Below are 14,253 nucleotides of genomic sequence, written 5' to 3'. Positions count from 1 at the left end.
GAAATCAATGGTACAGAACATTATGATTAATCTAGGTTGAGTAAACTAGGAAATTACTATTAGCAGTAAAGCAGTTAAAACACATGTTTAACTTGGTAAACACTTCAATCGTAAACTTTAAAAAACAGTACTGTTGTTGTTTCAAAATATGTGTCAGTATCTATGTTGTTTCGACTGACTTTAAAACTTTATGAGAAGTGACAAAACAAAGTTTGAAAAAAAAACCTAGTTGCATTATTTTCCAGTTAAAAAGTTTCAAAGATAGATTGAAAGGTTATGAGTGCTGATTGTAAACAAAGCTTTATTCAAACACTAAGTTTGTCAATTTTACTTCAAAACTTTTTCATTTCGATTTTCTTACTCGATTTTATTTTGTATATAATGCTGCTTAAAAAATAAACCAACCTCTTTTTTTACGTAAAATTTTTCATCCAAAAGATATCAGCTTTTGTTTAAGTTCAAATTTAGTGCTAGTGTTCATAAGCTTTTTCGACTTATTTACTTCTTTGAATTTAATTAACTTTATTTTGTTTGAAAAATTTACAACCAAATCCATTTGTTCACTTTTATCAGCACACTTTATTCGGTTGAAATCTGCAAAGTTAAAGTTCTTAGTTTGATCAAGGTTTAAGTTTAACGAGCAAAATCGCATCAGTTATTTTTTAAACTGTATAACAGCTTGAATCAGTTGTTTGAAACACCAATTGAATGTTAAACTACTTACCTGTTAAACTAGTTTTTCATATACACTGGAAAATAAAATTTGTGTTTAAACGTAGTTTACAACTTTCAAACAAGTATCATCATAGTTACTGTACAGTACGTTTTTGAAAGGTTGTTTGGAAAACATTGTTGTAAGGTAAGTTACTAGTATGTGCAAGAACAAAGTTATCTAGTTGTCTGTTTAATAAAAGTTTTGAGTACATTGCTTATGAGTATATTGATTATGAGTAATCATAACTAGTAAAGCTAAACAAAATGAACTCTTTTATTCTTTTGAAATTACTTTTTACACATTAGTTTAAACTGTAATTAACTTGAACATACTTGATAGAACTTACGATTAACAAAACTCCATGAAATCGATATAATGAAACTTTGTTTAAGTTTGAGGTAAAAAAAAACCTTGTGCTTTGTTAAAACTTTATTACTTTAGGTGAGCGGCAAAGGAAAACTCAGTCGGGAGTGTGTTAACATGTTTTGTTTCATTTATGTTTTTCTTAATGTATTTAGAGGTGTGCTGTAAGATACAGGCTGTTATTTCTGGACTTTTCAAACTAATGCTTTAAAAAAAATTACTTTTAGAACAAGTTAGATATGGTTTCTTTCTTACTGGAACTTTTTCAACATTCGTAATAAGACAACTAAGTTTTTATAAGCATATATGTGTTAAACAAACATGCTAATGCAAAAATGCTAAGAAGTAAAAGGTACCTTGCAAAGCATAACTGCTCGACAGTCAATTCGTCACAGTCAGTAACTCTTGCAAGTATCGTTTTGGTCGCTTTATTATTCATTCATCATGTCTACCACAGCAGTAGCAGCAGTACCAGCGCCAGCCGCAGCCAGGTCCTCCAAGAGACCAAGCGCCAAGAAGGCAGAGCACCCTACTTACAGGGAAATGATTAGCTCTGCCCTTGGAGCAATGAAGGAACGAAAAGGTACATCCCGCCAGAAGATACAAAAGTTTATTGCGGACACCTACAAGCTTGACCTCACAGCTTCCAATTCTCACTTGAAGAGAGCACTTACCAGCGGCGTGACCAAAGGTGCTTTTCTCCAGACAACTGGAAAAGGCGCTTCTGGCTCGTTCAAGCTTGCTCCAATGCCAGCTGCTGGGCCCAAGAAGAGGACAAAGAAAGTAGCTAAAAAGCCAGCAGCAAAGAAGGCCGCAGCTAAAAAACCAAAAAAGAAGTGTGCTCCCAAGAAGGCTGCAAAAAAACCAGCAGCCAAAAAGCGACCTGCTAAAAAGTGCGCTCCTAAGAAGGCAGCATCTAAAAAAGCTGCAAGCAAGAAGAAGAAAGTAACCAAGAAGAAGCCGGCAGCCAAAAAAGCATCCAAGAAGAAGAGCTGCAAAAAATAAGTTGTTCTTTTACCCAAGGTCCTTTTCAGGACCACTCAAACAAAATATAACGCAACTCGAAATGCATAAAACAATGCTAAGTTGAAAATATGCAAATTAGACTACACAGCGGAATCGCTCGCGTCCGTGTCTATGCGAACAGTATATAAACTGTCTTGCAACAAACAGTTTTATCATCAAAATGGCTCGTACCAAGCAAACCGCTCGTAAGTCAACCGGAGGCAAGGCTCCAAGGAAACAGCTCGCCACCAAGGCCGCTCGCAAGAGCGCACCCGCTACCGGAGGTGTGAAGAAGCCTCATCGCTACAGGCCCGGCACAGTTGCTCTGAGAGAAATCAGACGCTACCAGAAGTCAACTGAGCTTCTTTTGCGCAAGTTGCCTTTTCAGCGTCTGGTACGTGAAATAGCTCAAGACTTCAAAACTGACTTGAGGTTCCAAAGCAGTGCCGTTATGGCTTTGCAAGAAGCAAGCGAAGCGTACCTCGTTGGTTTGTTCGAAGATACTAACCTTTGCGCGATCCACGCCAAGCGTGTGACAATCATGCCCAAAGACATCCAGCTCGCCAGGAGAATGCGTGGCGAAAGAGCTTGAGCGTTAGCTAAAACCGGTCCTTTTCAGGGCCACCTTAAAACTTTGACAGTGAGAAAAACTTAACCGAACGAAAAAATGTAAGTTAAGAGACTTTTTTGAGTATGCAAATTAGTTAGTAGTAACCGTACGCGTCCGTAACAGCTTGTATATAATCTCGACGCACTGACGAAATAAGTATATTCAACAACATGTCTGGACGCGGCAAAGGAGGTAAAGGCTTGGGAAAGGGAGGTGCTAAGCGCCATCGCAAAGTGCTTCGCGATAACATCCAAGGCATCACGAAGCCGGCAATCCGCCGTTTGGCTCGCCGAGGCGGAGTTAAGCGAATCTCGGGACTGATTTACGAAGAAACGAGAGGCGTCATGAAAGTTTTCTTGGAAAATGTTATTCGCGATGCAGTAACATACACAGAGCACGCCAAGCGCAAGACCGTCACAGCACTCGACGTCGTGTACGCACTCAAGCGTCAAGGAAGAACCTTGTACGGCTTCGGTGGCTAATCGCTTTTAGCAAACCCGGTCCTTTTTAGGACCACCTAATTCAATATAAAAGTTTTACAACACTTTTGACAAGATTAAGCATTAGCTATGACATATGCAAATTAGTTTTTCGTTCGACGCGGTTAGGTATGAGTTTTATAGTGAGCTGTGCAAGCTATCATCACAATCATTCGAACAACAAAATGTCAGGACGTGGTAAAGGATCAAAACTCAAATCTAAGCCGAAGAGCAGGTCTTCCCGTGCAGGACTGCAGTTTCCAGTCGGTCGCGTGCACCGCCTGTTGCGCACCGGCAACTACAGCCAAAGAGTCGGAGCTGGTGCTCCAGTTTATCTGGCTGCCGTTCTCGAGTACTTGAGCGCAGAAGTGCTCGAGCTTGCCGGTAACGCTGCTCGTGACAACAAGAAAAGCAGGATCATTCCTCGCCATTTGCAACTAGCTATTCGCAACGACGAAGAGTTGAACAAACTTCTCGGAGGCGTCACAATTGCTCAAGGTGGTGTTCTTCCAAACATCCAGGCAGTACTATTGCCTAAGAAGACCGCTTCAAAAAAGTCAGCCTAAGTTAAAAAAAAACCAGGTCCTTTTCAGGACCACCAAAATATTTACAACAAACGAGAGAATTGTGAAGTGAGAGAAACCAGCTATCGTTCGCGTACGGAACTATGCTAATTTGCATAATTTTTCAGCATATAAACTGGCGCCGAGACAGAAGTCCACACATCATCATGACAGCAACCAAAGGCGCGAAGAAGTCAGTAGCCAAGACCGCTCCGGTCGACGGCAAGAAGAAGCGAAGGAGGAGGAACAAAGAAAGCTTTGGCATCTATGTGTACAAAGTTTTGAAGCAAGTGCACCCCGACACCGGAATTTCCAGCAAGGCAATGGGAATCATGAACTCATTTGTCAACGACATCTTCGAGCGCATTGCAGCAGAGGCTTCACGTTTGGCTCATTACAACAAGAGGTCAACTGTTAGCAGCCGCGAAATTCAAACTGCTGTCAGGCTCTTGCTCCCCGGCGAGTTGTCAAAGCACGCAGTTTCAGAAGGAACTAAAGCTGTTACCAAATACACCAGCTCAAAATAAACGCTAAACAACCGGTCCTTTTCAGGACCACCATTTGAATAGAACCAGCTGTTCATGTTTACTTAAAGTACAAGAATATAAGCTTAGTACAAATAAATTCTTATTTGTGTAAATTAAAAACTCATATACTTGAATGAACACACTTTTTTTTTGTTTCAAATACTTTATAAACTTGTAACTCGTTATATTGTAGAAAAAGCATTGCATTAGTCTAAAAACAGTAGTAGTGCTTGTAATCAAATGGTTTGTAAAAGATGTTTAACTAACTTGATTTTGTTGTCCGTAAGATTTTTCATCTGAATACTTTTTGTACAAAACACTTGTTTTTATTCATTTGCTGAAGTTCTGTTGAAACATTCAATAAATAAGTGCTTACAAAAAAGTATCATCTTTTTAAACAAAAATGTATATCACTTATAACATGCAAAAACTTAGTTGTAACTTTATTTTAAGTTGTTGTTGATTATTAGTAACACAACCGAGCTTTAACTTTTTAAACGAGTTCTTCTTATCAACTTAACTGCAATTGAAGCCATGTAACACGTTTTAAAAAGTTACGAATACATAAATGAATACAAAAATGGTTGTTCAAGACAAAAAATTACAGATGTGTTTTTCAAGTAAAATAACATATTCCTTCTTTCAAAGCTAACTTCTGTTTAGCATATTCAAGAAACATTTTCAATTCAAAACATAAACACACAAAACAAACCAGCTCATTGGTTGAAACTTGGTAAAACACAAAAAAGTAACTGCTTGTACTTTTTTAAGTAATTTATTATTCTAGTTTTCAAAGTAAAAGGTACTTGTTTTAACTAGATATGAGACAACTTACTGACCTTTAACAACTCTAGTAGTTTGTTGAAAGTTATGTTTCTACATATCTAAAGTAATCAGGACCACCAGTTGATTTAAGCAGCTACTAATGTCGAGTAAACAGTGTCAAACAAGCTTAAACTAAGCGACAAAAAAATGTACAAATTTATATCTACATTGTGCGTGTTGGTAAAAAGTAACAGTTAGTGTGTTTCAATAACTTCTAAATAAACTTTCTAAAGCTGAATTTCTCTGTTTTTGTTTCTACTAGTTAGTTACACTTACTTTAGTTTTTGTAGTTCTACTTGACATTTTAAACTACTTTTGATAATGTAGAATAAGTTTTTCTGCTTCACTAGTATTTAAATGTTAGGTAAAAATGTTTTTTAATGGGAATTTTCTTGTTTAACTTATTGTTTAAACAAAACTTATTCTAGTTCATTTTACTTTGTAAACTTGTTTTTCAAACACTCAATAGATATTTGTTGTTAGTTTAATAAAAAAATCAATCTGTCACTAAATAAAAAATTATGCTTAAATAAGACATTATATTAAATGAGAAGAAACATTTACTTTGCTTTGATACTAAAAATGCTCAATGATATTTATTTAAGGTCTGATTGTCAAATAAGTATTAGTTTTACTTATCAGAATGCAAATGAAACAATAAAAAACTGTTTAAAAGTTGAACAGTAATGTAAACAACAGTGATTGTTTAAAACAAACATACAATTGAAATAATCTTTCTGCTTACAAAGCTCATACTTGTTTTGTTGAACTCATTTTTTCTGTGGCTATGACAAATAACGACATGATTCCAAGGTAAAAATGGAACAGCTTGTTACCATTTTTTGTAACTCTTTTTTAAACTATGTATGAGACAACTCAAAACGACGATACTTGTTTGTTTTAAGCTATGTACTTTTTGAATCTAAAGATTAGGTGGATCACCAATTAAATACACAAGCTACTAATGACTACTAAACTCAACAACACAAATACACACACTTAATCAACTTTGTGGTGAAAAAGAATCAAAAAACAATTTCCCTCCAAACTATAAACCCATTATTTATTAAATACCTAGCTCGCTACAATTTCTCTACTGTACTTTTTTTATGCAACTGTTAAGAAAGGAACTCTAGCTAGATAACTGCTCTAATCCTTACTTTATTGCTTACTATTGTCGAATGCTTAGTGAAAAGCTTTAACTAACTTGAGTGTCTTTTTCGTGGCCTTTTTCCTTTTAACTTTCTTTTCCAAATAAAACTTATTCTTATTCATGCTTACTTTGTGGACATTTTTTAATTCAATATTTCATTTGTTTTTTAGTTTATTAAAAAAAACTGTGCCTACGTCACTGTAAAAACTATTTTTATTTTTCAATGAAAATAGTACGCTTAAACAGAAATAAAACTTTGACTTATTAACTGAAAACGTTTTAAACTGTTAATAACAAACAATGTTTAGTGTCCTTAAAAAATACTGTTCAATTACAATTAAACTACAACTGAAACATGCTTAGCAATTCAAAACTGGTGTAACACATAAATGTAAACAACATCGTTTGTTCAAAAGAAAGAGAACGCTATTAACAAGTACGCAATTTACAAAACAAAATACCTTAATAAAATGATGAACTTGTATAAATAAATCTTTTATTTTACAAAGCTTACATCTACTTACTTGATTTAAGCTTTCTAATCTTGTCAAGCATATGAAATAAACCAATTGATTAGCTGAAACATGGTACAAAGAAAAGAAGTAAAAAACTTGTTACCACTTGTTTGTTACCCTTAAGTACGCTATACATAAGAAAGCAAAATTACTGTAACTTGTTGCTTTAAGCTGTGTAGTTTTTATAAATGTAAAGAAGAAGAAAAATTGGACAAAGCAAGACAAAAACTTTTTTAGCCTTCATTTTTTTACAGCCTATTATGTGACAGTACAAGTTCCATAATAGGCAAACTACAATGTAAAACTTTGAATCAAGCAAATACTTTGTTTTATATGGTCTATAATTGAATAAGATAACAGTTACTTTGCTTCAAGTTTATATGTTATTGCTACAACAGCTATGTTCTTAACGACATCCGAGAATAAAATGTAACTTATCCTAAGCTGTGTTTTTAACTACATTAACAGTAAGTTAGAGATAACTAGTTACGAATTTCGAAAAGCAAAACATTTAGTCAATGAAATCAATGGTACAGAACATTATGATTAATCTAGGTTGAGTAAACTAGGAAATTACTATTAGCAGTAAAGCAGTTAAAACACATGTTTAACTTGGTAAACACTTCAATCGTAAACTTTAAAAAACAGTACTGTTGTTGTTTCAAAATATGTGTCAGTATCTATGTTGTTTCGACTGACTTTAAAACTTTATGAGAAGTGACAAAACAAAGTTTGAAAAAAAAACCTAGTTGCATTATTTTCCAGTTAAAAAGTTTCAAAGATAGATTGAAAGGTTATGAGTGCTGATTGTAAACAAAGCTTTATTCAAACACTAAGTTTGTCAATTTTACTTCAAAACTTTTTCATTTCGATTTTCTTACTCGATTTTATTTTGTATATAATGCTGCTTAAAAAATAAACCAACCTCTTTTTTTACGTAAAATTTTTCATCCAAAAGATATCAGCTTTTGTTTAAGTTCAAATTTAGTGCTAGTGTTCATAAGCTTTTTCGACTTATTTACTTCTTTGAATTTAATTAACTTTATTTTGTTTGAAAAATTTACAACCAAATCCATTTGTTCACTTTTATCAGCACACTTTATTCGGTTGAAATCTGCAAAGTTAAAGTTCTTAGTTTGATCAAGGTTTAAGTTTAACGAGCAAAATCGCATCAGTTATTTTTTAAACTGTATAACAGCTTGAATCAGTTGTTTGAAACACCAATTGAATGTTAAACTACTTACCTGTTAAACTAGTTTTTCATATACACTGGAAAATAAAATTTGTGTTTAAACGTAGTTTACAACTTTCAAACAAGTATCATCATAGTTACTGTACAGTACGTTTTTGAAAGGTTGTTTGGAAAACATTGTTGTAAGGTAAGTTACTAGTATGTGCAAGAACAAAGTTATCTAGTTGTCTGTTTAATAAAAGTTTTGAGTACATTGCTTATGAGTATATTGATTATGAGTAATCATAACTAGTAAAGCTAAACAAAATGAACTCTTTTATTCTTTTGAAATTACTTTTTACACATTAGTTTAAACTGTAATTAACTTGAACATACTTGATAGAACTTACGATTAACAAAACTCCATGAAATCGATATAATGAAACTTTGTTTAAGTTTGAGGTAAAAAAAAACCTTGTGCTTTGTTAAAACTTTATTACTTTAGGTGAGCGGCAAAGGAAAACTCAGTCGGGAGTGTGTTAACATGTTTTGTTTCATTTATGTTTTTCTTAATGTATTTAGAGGTGTGCTGTAAGATACAGGCTGTTATTTCTGGACTTTTCAAACTAATGCTTTAAAAAAAATTACTTTTAGAACAAGTTAGATATGGTTTCTTTCTTACTGGAACTTTTTCAACATTCGTAATAAGACAACTAAGTTTTTATAAGCATATATGTGTTAAACAAACATGCTAATGCAAAAATGCTAAGAAGTAAAAGGTACCTTGCAAAGCATAACTGCTCGACAGTCAATTCGTCACAGTCAGTAACTCTTGCAAGTATCGTTTTGGTCGCTTTATTATTCATTCATCATGTCTACCACAGCAGTAGCAGCAGTACCAGCGCCAGCCGCAGCCAGGTCCTCCAAGAGACCAAGCGCCAAGAAGGCAGAGCACCCTACTTACAGGGAAATGATTAGCTCTGCCCTTGGAGCAATGAAGGAACGAAAAGGTACATCCCGCCAGAAGATACAAAAGTTTATTGCGGACACCTACAAGCTTGACCTCACAGCTTCCAATTCTCACTTGAAGAGAGCACTTACCAGCGGCGTGACCAAAGGTGCTTTTCTCCAGACAACTGGAAAAGGCGCTTCTGGCTCGTTCAAGCTTGCTCCAATGCCAGCTGCTGGGCCCAAGAAGAGGACAAAGAAAGTAGCTAAAAAGCCAGCAGCAAAGAAGGCCGCAGCTAAAAAACCAAAAAAGAAGTGTGCTCCCAAGAAGGCTGCAAAAAAACCAGCAGCCAAAAAGCGACCTGCTAAAAAGTGCGCTCCTAAGAAGGCAGCATCTAAAAAAGCTGCAAGCAAGAAGAAGAAAGTAACCAAGAAGAAGCCGGCAGCCAAAAAAGCATCCAAGAAGAAGAGCTGCAAAAAATAAGTTGTTCTTTTACCCAAGGTCCTTTTCAGGACCACTCAAACAAAATATAACGCAACTCGAAATGCATAAAACAATGCTAAGTTGAAAATATGCAAATTAGACTACACAGCGGAATCGCTCGCGTCCGTGTCTATGCGAACAGTATATAAACTGTCTTGCAACAAACAGTTTTATCATCAAAATGGCTCGTACCAAGCAAACCGCTCGTAAGTCAACCGGAGGCAAGGCTCCAAGGAAACAGCTCGCCACCAAGGCCGCTCGCAAGAGCGCACCCGCTACCGGAGGTGTGAAGAAGCCTCATCGCTACAGGCCCGGCACAGTTGCTCTGAGAGAAATCAGACGCTACCAGAAGTCAACTGAGCTTCTTTTGCGCAAGTTGCCTTTTCAGCGTCTGGTACGTGAAATAGCTCAAGACTTCAAAACTGACTTGAGGTTCCAAAGCAGTGCCGTTATGGCTTTGCAAGAAGCAAGCGAAGCGTACCTCGTTGGTTTGTTCGAAGATACTAACCTTTGCGCGATCCACGCCAAGCGTGTGACAATCATGCCCAAAGACATCCAGCTCGCCAGGAGAATGCGTGGCGAAAGAGCTTGAGCGTTAGCTAAAACCGGTCCTTTTCAGGGCCACCTTAAAACTTTGACAGTGAGAAAAACTTAACCGAACGAAAAAATGTAAGTTAAGAGACTTTTTTGAGTATGCAAATTAGTTAGTAGTAACCGTACGCGTCCGTAACAGCTTGTATATAATCTCGACGCACTGACGAAATAAGTATATTCAACAACATGTCTGGACGCGGCAAAGGAGGTAAAGGCTTGGGAAAGGGAGGTGCTAAGCGCCATCGCAAAGTGCTTCGCGATAACATCCAAGGCATCACGAAGCCGGCAATCCGCCGTTTGGCTCGCCGAGGCGGAGTTAAGCGAATCTCGGGACTGATTTACGAAGAAACGAGAGGCGTCATGAAAGTTTTCTTGGAAAATGTTATTCGCGATGCAGTAACATACACAGAGCACGCCAAGCGCAAGACCGTCACAGCACTCGACGTCGTGTACGCACTCAAGCGTCAAGGAAGAACCTTGTACGGCTTCGGTGGCTAATCGCTTTTAGCAAACCCGGTCCTTTTTAGGACCACCTAATTCAATATAAAAGTTTTACAACACTTTTGACAAGATTAAGCATTAGCTATGACATATGCAAATTAGTTTTTCGTTCGACGCGGTTAGGTATGAGTTTTATAGTGAGCTGTGCAAGCTATCATCACAATCATTCGAACAACAAAATGTCAGGACGTGGTAAAGGATCAAAACTCAAATCTAAGCCGAAGAGCAGGTCTTCCCGTGCAGGACTGCAGTTTCCAGTCGGTCGCGTGCACCGCCTGTTGCGCACCGGCAACTACAGCCAAAGAGTCGGAGCTGGTGCTCCAGTTTATCTGGCTGCCGTTCTCGAGTACTTGAGCGCAGAAGTGCTCGAGCTTGCCGGTAACGCTGCTCGTGACAACAAGAAAAGCAGGATCATTCCTCGCCATTTGCAACTAGCTATTCGCAACGACGAAGAGTTGAACAAACTTCTCGGAGGCGTCACAATTGCTCAAGGTGGTGTTCTTCCAAACATCCAGGCAGTACTATTGCCTAAGAAGACCGCTTCAAAAAAGTCAGCCTAAGTTAAAAAAAAACCAGGTCCTTTTCAGGACCACCAAAATATTTACAACAAACGAGAGAATTGTGAAGTGAGAGAAACCAGCTATCGTTCGCGTACGGAACTATGCTAATTTGCATAATTTTTCAGCATATAAACTGGCGCCGAGACAGAAGTCCACACATCATCATGACAGCAACCAAAGGCGCGAAGAAGTCAGTAGCCAAGACCGCTCCGGTCGACGGCAAGAAGAAGCGAAGGAGGAGGAACAAAGAAAGCTTTGGCATCTATGTGTACAAAGTTTTGAAGCAAGTGCACCCCGACACCGGAATTTCCAGCAAGGCAATGGGAATCATGAACTCATTTGTCAACGACATCTTCGAGCGCATTGCAGCAGAGGCTTCACGTTTGGCTCATTACAACAAGAGGTCAACTGTTAGCAGCCGCGAAATTCAAACTGCTGTCAGGCTCTTGCTCCCCGGCGAGTTGTCAAAGCACGCAGTTTCAGAAGGAACTAAAGCTGTTACCAAATACACCAGCTCAAAATAAACGCTAAACAACCGGTCCTTTTCAGGACCACCATTTGAATAGAACCAGCTGTTCATGTTTACTTAAAGTACAAGAATATAAGCTTAGTACAAATAAATTCTTATTTGTGTAAATTAAAAACTCATATACTTGAATGAACACACTTTTTTTTTGTTTCAAATACTTTATAAACTTGTAACTCGTTATATTGTAGAAAAAGCATTGCATTAGTCTAAAAACAGTAGTAGTGCTTGTAATCAAATGGTTTGTAAAAGATGTTTAACTAACTTGATTTTGTTGTCCGTAAGATTTTTCATCTGAATACTTTTTGTACAAAACACTTGTTTTTATTCATTTGCTGAAGTTCTGTTGAAACATTCAATAAATAAGTGCTTACAAAAAAGTATCATCTTTTTAAACAAAAATGTATATCACTTATAACATGCAAAAACTTAGTTGTAACTTTATTTTAAGTTGTTGTTGATTATTAGTAACACAACCGAGCTTTAACTTTTTAAACGAGTTCTTCTTATCAACTTAACTGCAATTGAAGCCATGTAACACGTTTTAAAAAGTTACGAATACATAAATGAATACAAAAATGGTTGTTCAAGACAAAAAATTACAGATGTGTTTTTCAAGTAAAATAACATATTCCTTCTTTCAAAGCTAACTTCTGTTTAGCATATTCAAGAAACATTTTCAATTCAAAACATAAACACACAAAACAAACCAGCTCATTGGTTGAAACTTGGTAAAACACAAAAAAGTAACTGCTTGTACTTTTTTAAGTAATTTATTATTCTAGTTTTCAAAGTAAAAGGTACTTGTTTTAACTAGATATGAGACAACTTACTGACCTTTAACAACTCTAGTAGTTTGTTGAAAGTTATGTTTCTACATATCTAAAGTAATCAGGACCACCAGTTGATTTAAGCAGCTACTAATGTCGAGTAAACAGTGTCAAACAAGCTTAAACTAAGCGACAAAAAAATGTACAAATTTATATCTACATTGTGCGTGTTGGTAAAAAGTAACAGTTAGTGTGTTTCAATAACTTCTAAATAAACTTTCTAAAGCTGAATTTCTCTGTTTTTGTTTCTACTAGTTAGTTACACTTACTTTAGTTTTTGTAGTTCTACTTGACATTTTAAACTACTTTTGATAATGTAGAATAAGTTTTTCTGCTTCACTAGTATTTAAATGTTAGGTAAAAATGTTTTTTAATGGGAATTTTCTTGTTTAACTTATTGTTTAAACAAAACTTATTCTAGTTCATTTTACTTTGTAAACTTGTTTTTCAAACACTCAATAGATATTTGTTGTTAGTTTAATAAAAAAATCAATCTGTCACTAAATAAAAAATTATGCTTAAATAAGACATTATATTAAATGAGAAGAAACATTTACTTTGCTTTGATACTAAAAATGCTCAATGATATTTATTTAAGGTCTGATTGTCAAATAAGTATTAGTTTTACTTATCAGAATGCAAATGAAACAATAAAAAACTGTTTAAAAGTTGAACAGTAATGTAAACAACAGTGATTGTTTAAAACAAACATACAATTGAAATAATCTTTCTGCTTACAAAGCTCATACTTGTTTTGTTGAACTCATTTTTTCTGTGGCTATGACAAATAACGACATGATTCCAAGGTAAAAATGGAACAGCTTGTTACCATTTTTTGTAACTCTTTTTTAAACTATGTATGAGACAACTCAAAACGACGATACTTGTTTGTTTTAAGCTATGTACTTTTTGAATCTAAAGATTAGGTGGATCACCAATTAAATACACAAGCTACTAATGACTACTAAACTCAACAACACAAATACACACACTTAATCAACTTTGTGGTGAAAAAGAATCAAAAAACAATTTCCCTCCAAACTTTAAACCCATTATTTATTAAATACCTAGCTCGCTACAATTTCTCTACTGTACTTTTTTTATGCAACTGTTAAGAAAGGAACTCTAGCTAGATAACTGCTCTAATCCTTACTTTATTGCTTACTATTGTCGAATGCTTAGTGAAAAGCTTTAACTAACTTGAGTGTCTTTTTCGTGGCCTTTTTCCTTTTAACTTTCTTTTCCAAATAAAACTTATTCTTATTCATGCTTACTTTGTGGACATTTTTTAATTCAATATTTCATTTGTTTTTTAGTTTATTAAAAAAAACTGTGCCTACGTCACTGTAAAAACTATTTTTATTTTTCAATGAAAATAGTACGCTTAAACAGAAATAAAACTTTGACTTATTAACTGAAAACGTTTTAAACTGTTAATAACAAACAATGTTTAGTGTCCTTAAAAAATACTGTTCAATTACAATTAAACTACAACTGAAACATGCTTAGCAATTCAAAACTGGTGTAACACATAAATGTAAACAACATCGTTTGTTCAAAAGAAAGAGAACGCTATTAACAAGTACGCAATTTACAAAACAAAATACCTTAATAAAATGATGAACTTGTATAAATAAATCTTTTATTTTACAAAGCTTACATCTACTTACTTGATTTAAGCTTTCTAATCTTGTCAAGCATATGAAATAAACCAATTGATTAGCTGAAACATGGTACAAAGAAAAGAAGTAAAAAACTTGTTACCACTTGTTTGTTACCCTTAAGTACGCTATACATAAGAAAGCAAAATTACTGTAACTTGTTGCTTTAAGCTGTGTAGTTTTTATAAATGTAAAGAAGAAGAAAAATTGGACAAAGCAAGAC

General features: G+C 35.2%; 8 protein-coding genes across 8 annotated transcripts; all 8 read left to right on the top strand.

Annotated features, from left to right (window-relative positions):
- Positions 1-1,522: 1,522 nt before the first annotated feature.
- On the top strand, positions 1,523-2,675 carry LOC145845038 (uncharacterized). Its single transcript, XM_082952458.1, has 2 exons — positions 1,523-1,987; positions 2,337-2,675. Exons 1-2 carry the CDS (start codon positions 1,523-1,525, stop codon positions 2,673-2,675), a joined length of 804 nt encoding a protein of 267 aa, XP_082808584.1.
- A 188-nt stretch (positions 2,676-2,863) lies between these two features.
- On the top strand, positions 2,864-3,175 carry LOC145845037 (histone H4-like). The gene has a single exon (XM_082952457.1). The coding sequence runs from the start codon at positions 2,864-2,866 to the stop codon at positions 3,173-3,175; it is 312 nt and encodes a 103-aa protein (XP_082808583.1).
- Positions 3,176-3,357: 182 nt separating this feature from the next.
- On the top strand, positions 3,358-3,738 carry LOC145844226 (histone H2A). Its single transcript, XM_082951599.1, has one exon. It carries the CDS (start codon positions 3,358-3,360, stop codon positions 3,736-3,738), a length of 381 nt encoding a protein of 126 aa, XP_082807725.1.
- A 164-nt stretch (positions 3,739-3,902) lies between these two features.
- LOC145845036 (histone H2B 1/2-like) lies at positions 3,903-4,262 on the top strand. Its single transcript, XM_082952456.1, has one exon. The coding sequence runs from the start codon at positions 3,903-3,905 to the stop codon at positions 4,260-4,262; it is 360 nt and encodes a 119-aa protein (XP_082808582.1).
- Positions 4,263-8,797: 4,535 nt separating this feature from the next.
- Positions 8,798-9,950, top strand: LOC145845035 (uncharacterized). The gene is made up of 2 exons (XM_082952454.1): positions 8,798-9,262; positions 9,612-9,950. The coding sequence occupies exons 1-2, from the start codon at positions 8,798-8,800 to the stop codon at positions 9,948-9,950; spliced, it is 804 nt and encodes a 267-aa protein (XP_082808580.1).
- A 188-nt stretch (positions 9,951-10,138) lies between these two features.
- LOC145845034 (histone H4-like) lies at positions 10,139-10,450 on the top strand. Its single transcript, XM_082952453.1, has one exon. It carries the CDS (start codon positions 10,139-10,141, stop codon positions 10,448-10,450), a length of 312 nt encoding a protein of 103 aa, XP_082808579.1.
- Positions 10,451-10,632: 182 nt separating this feature from the next.
- On the top strand, positions 10,633-11,013 carry LOC145845033 (histone H2A). Its single transcript, XM_082952452.1, has one exon. It carries the CDS (start codon positions 10,633-10,635, stop codon positions 11,011-11,013), a length of 381 nt encoding a protein of 126 aa, XP_082808578.1.
- A 164-nt stretch (positions 11,014-11,177) lies between these two features.
- LOC145845031 (histone H2B 1/2-like) lies at positions 11,178-11,537 on the top strand. Its single transcript, XM_082952451.1, has one exon. The coding sequence runs from the start codon at positions 11,178-11,180 to the stop codon at positions 11,535-11,537; it is 360 nt and encodes a 119-aa protein (XP_082808577.1).
- The last annotated feature ends 2,716 nt before the right edge of the window (positions 11,538-14,253 follow it).

Source organism: Thalia democratica, chromosome 9 (genome assembly GCF_965202585.1).
Source record: "Thalia democratica chromosome 9, ktThaDemo2.hap1.1, whole genome shotgun sequence".
Taxonomy (NCBI): Eukaryota; Metazoa; Chordata; class Thaliacea; order Salpida; family Salpidae; genus Thalia; species Thalia democratica.
Note: the sequence above shows the minus strand (reverse complement) of the source record. Positions and strands in the feature narration are given on the sequence as shown.

Bases quoted from the DNA above. Each gene is read 5' to 3' on its own strand.
- LOC145845036 (XM_082952456.1), top strand. From the start codon at position 3,903: ATGACAGCAACCAAAGGCGCGAAGAAGTCAGTAGCCAAGACCGCTCCG.
- LOC145845038 (XM_082952458.1), top strand. From the start codon at position 1,523: ATGTCTACCACAGCAGTAGCAGCAGTACCAGCGCCAGCCGCAGCCAGG. The intron at 1,988-2,336 runs GCAGCATCTAAA...CTCGCCACCAAG, and splicing joins AAAAGTGCGCTCCTAAGAAG to GCCGCTCGCAAGAGCGCACC.
- LOC145845035 (XM_082952454.1), top strand. From the start codon at position 8,798: ATGTCTACCACAGCAGTAGCAGCAGTACCAGCGCCAGCCGCAGCCAGG. The intron at 9,263-9,611 runs GCAGCATCTAAA...CTCGCCACCAAG, and splicing joins AAAAGTGCGCTCCTAAGAAG to GCCGCTCGCAAGAGCGCACC.
- LOC145844226 (XM_082951599.1), top strand. From the start codon at position 3,358: ATGTCAGGACGTGGTAAAGGATCAAAACTCAAATCTAAGCCGAAGAGC.
- LOC145845034 (XM_082952453.1), top strand. From the start codon at position 10,139: ATGTCTGGACGCGGCAAAGGAGGTAAAGGCTTGGGAAAGGGAGGTGCT.
- LOC145845033 (XM_082952452.1), top strand. From the start codon at position 10,633: ATGTCAGGACGTGGTAAAGGATCAAAACTCAAATCTAAGCCGAAGAGC.
- LOC145845031 (XM_082952451.1), top strand. From the start codon at position 11,178: ATGACAGCAACCAAAGGCGCGAAGAAGTCAGTAGCCAAGACCGCTCCG.
- LOC145845037 (XM_082952457.1), top strand. From the start codon at position 2,864: ATGTCTGGACGCGGCAAAGGAGGTAAAGGCTTGGGAAAGGGAGGTGCT.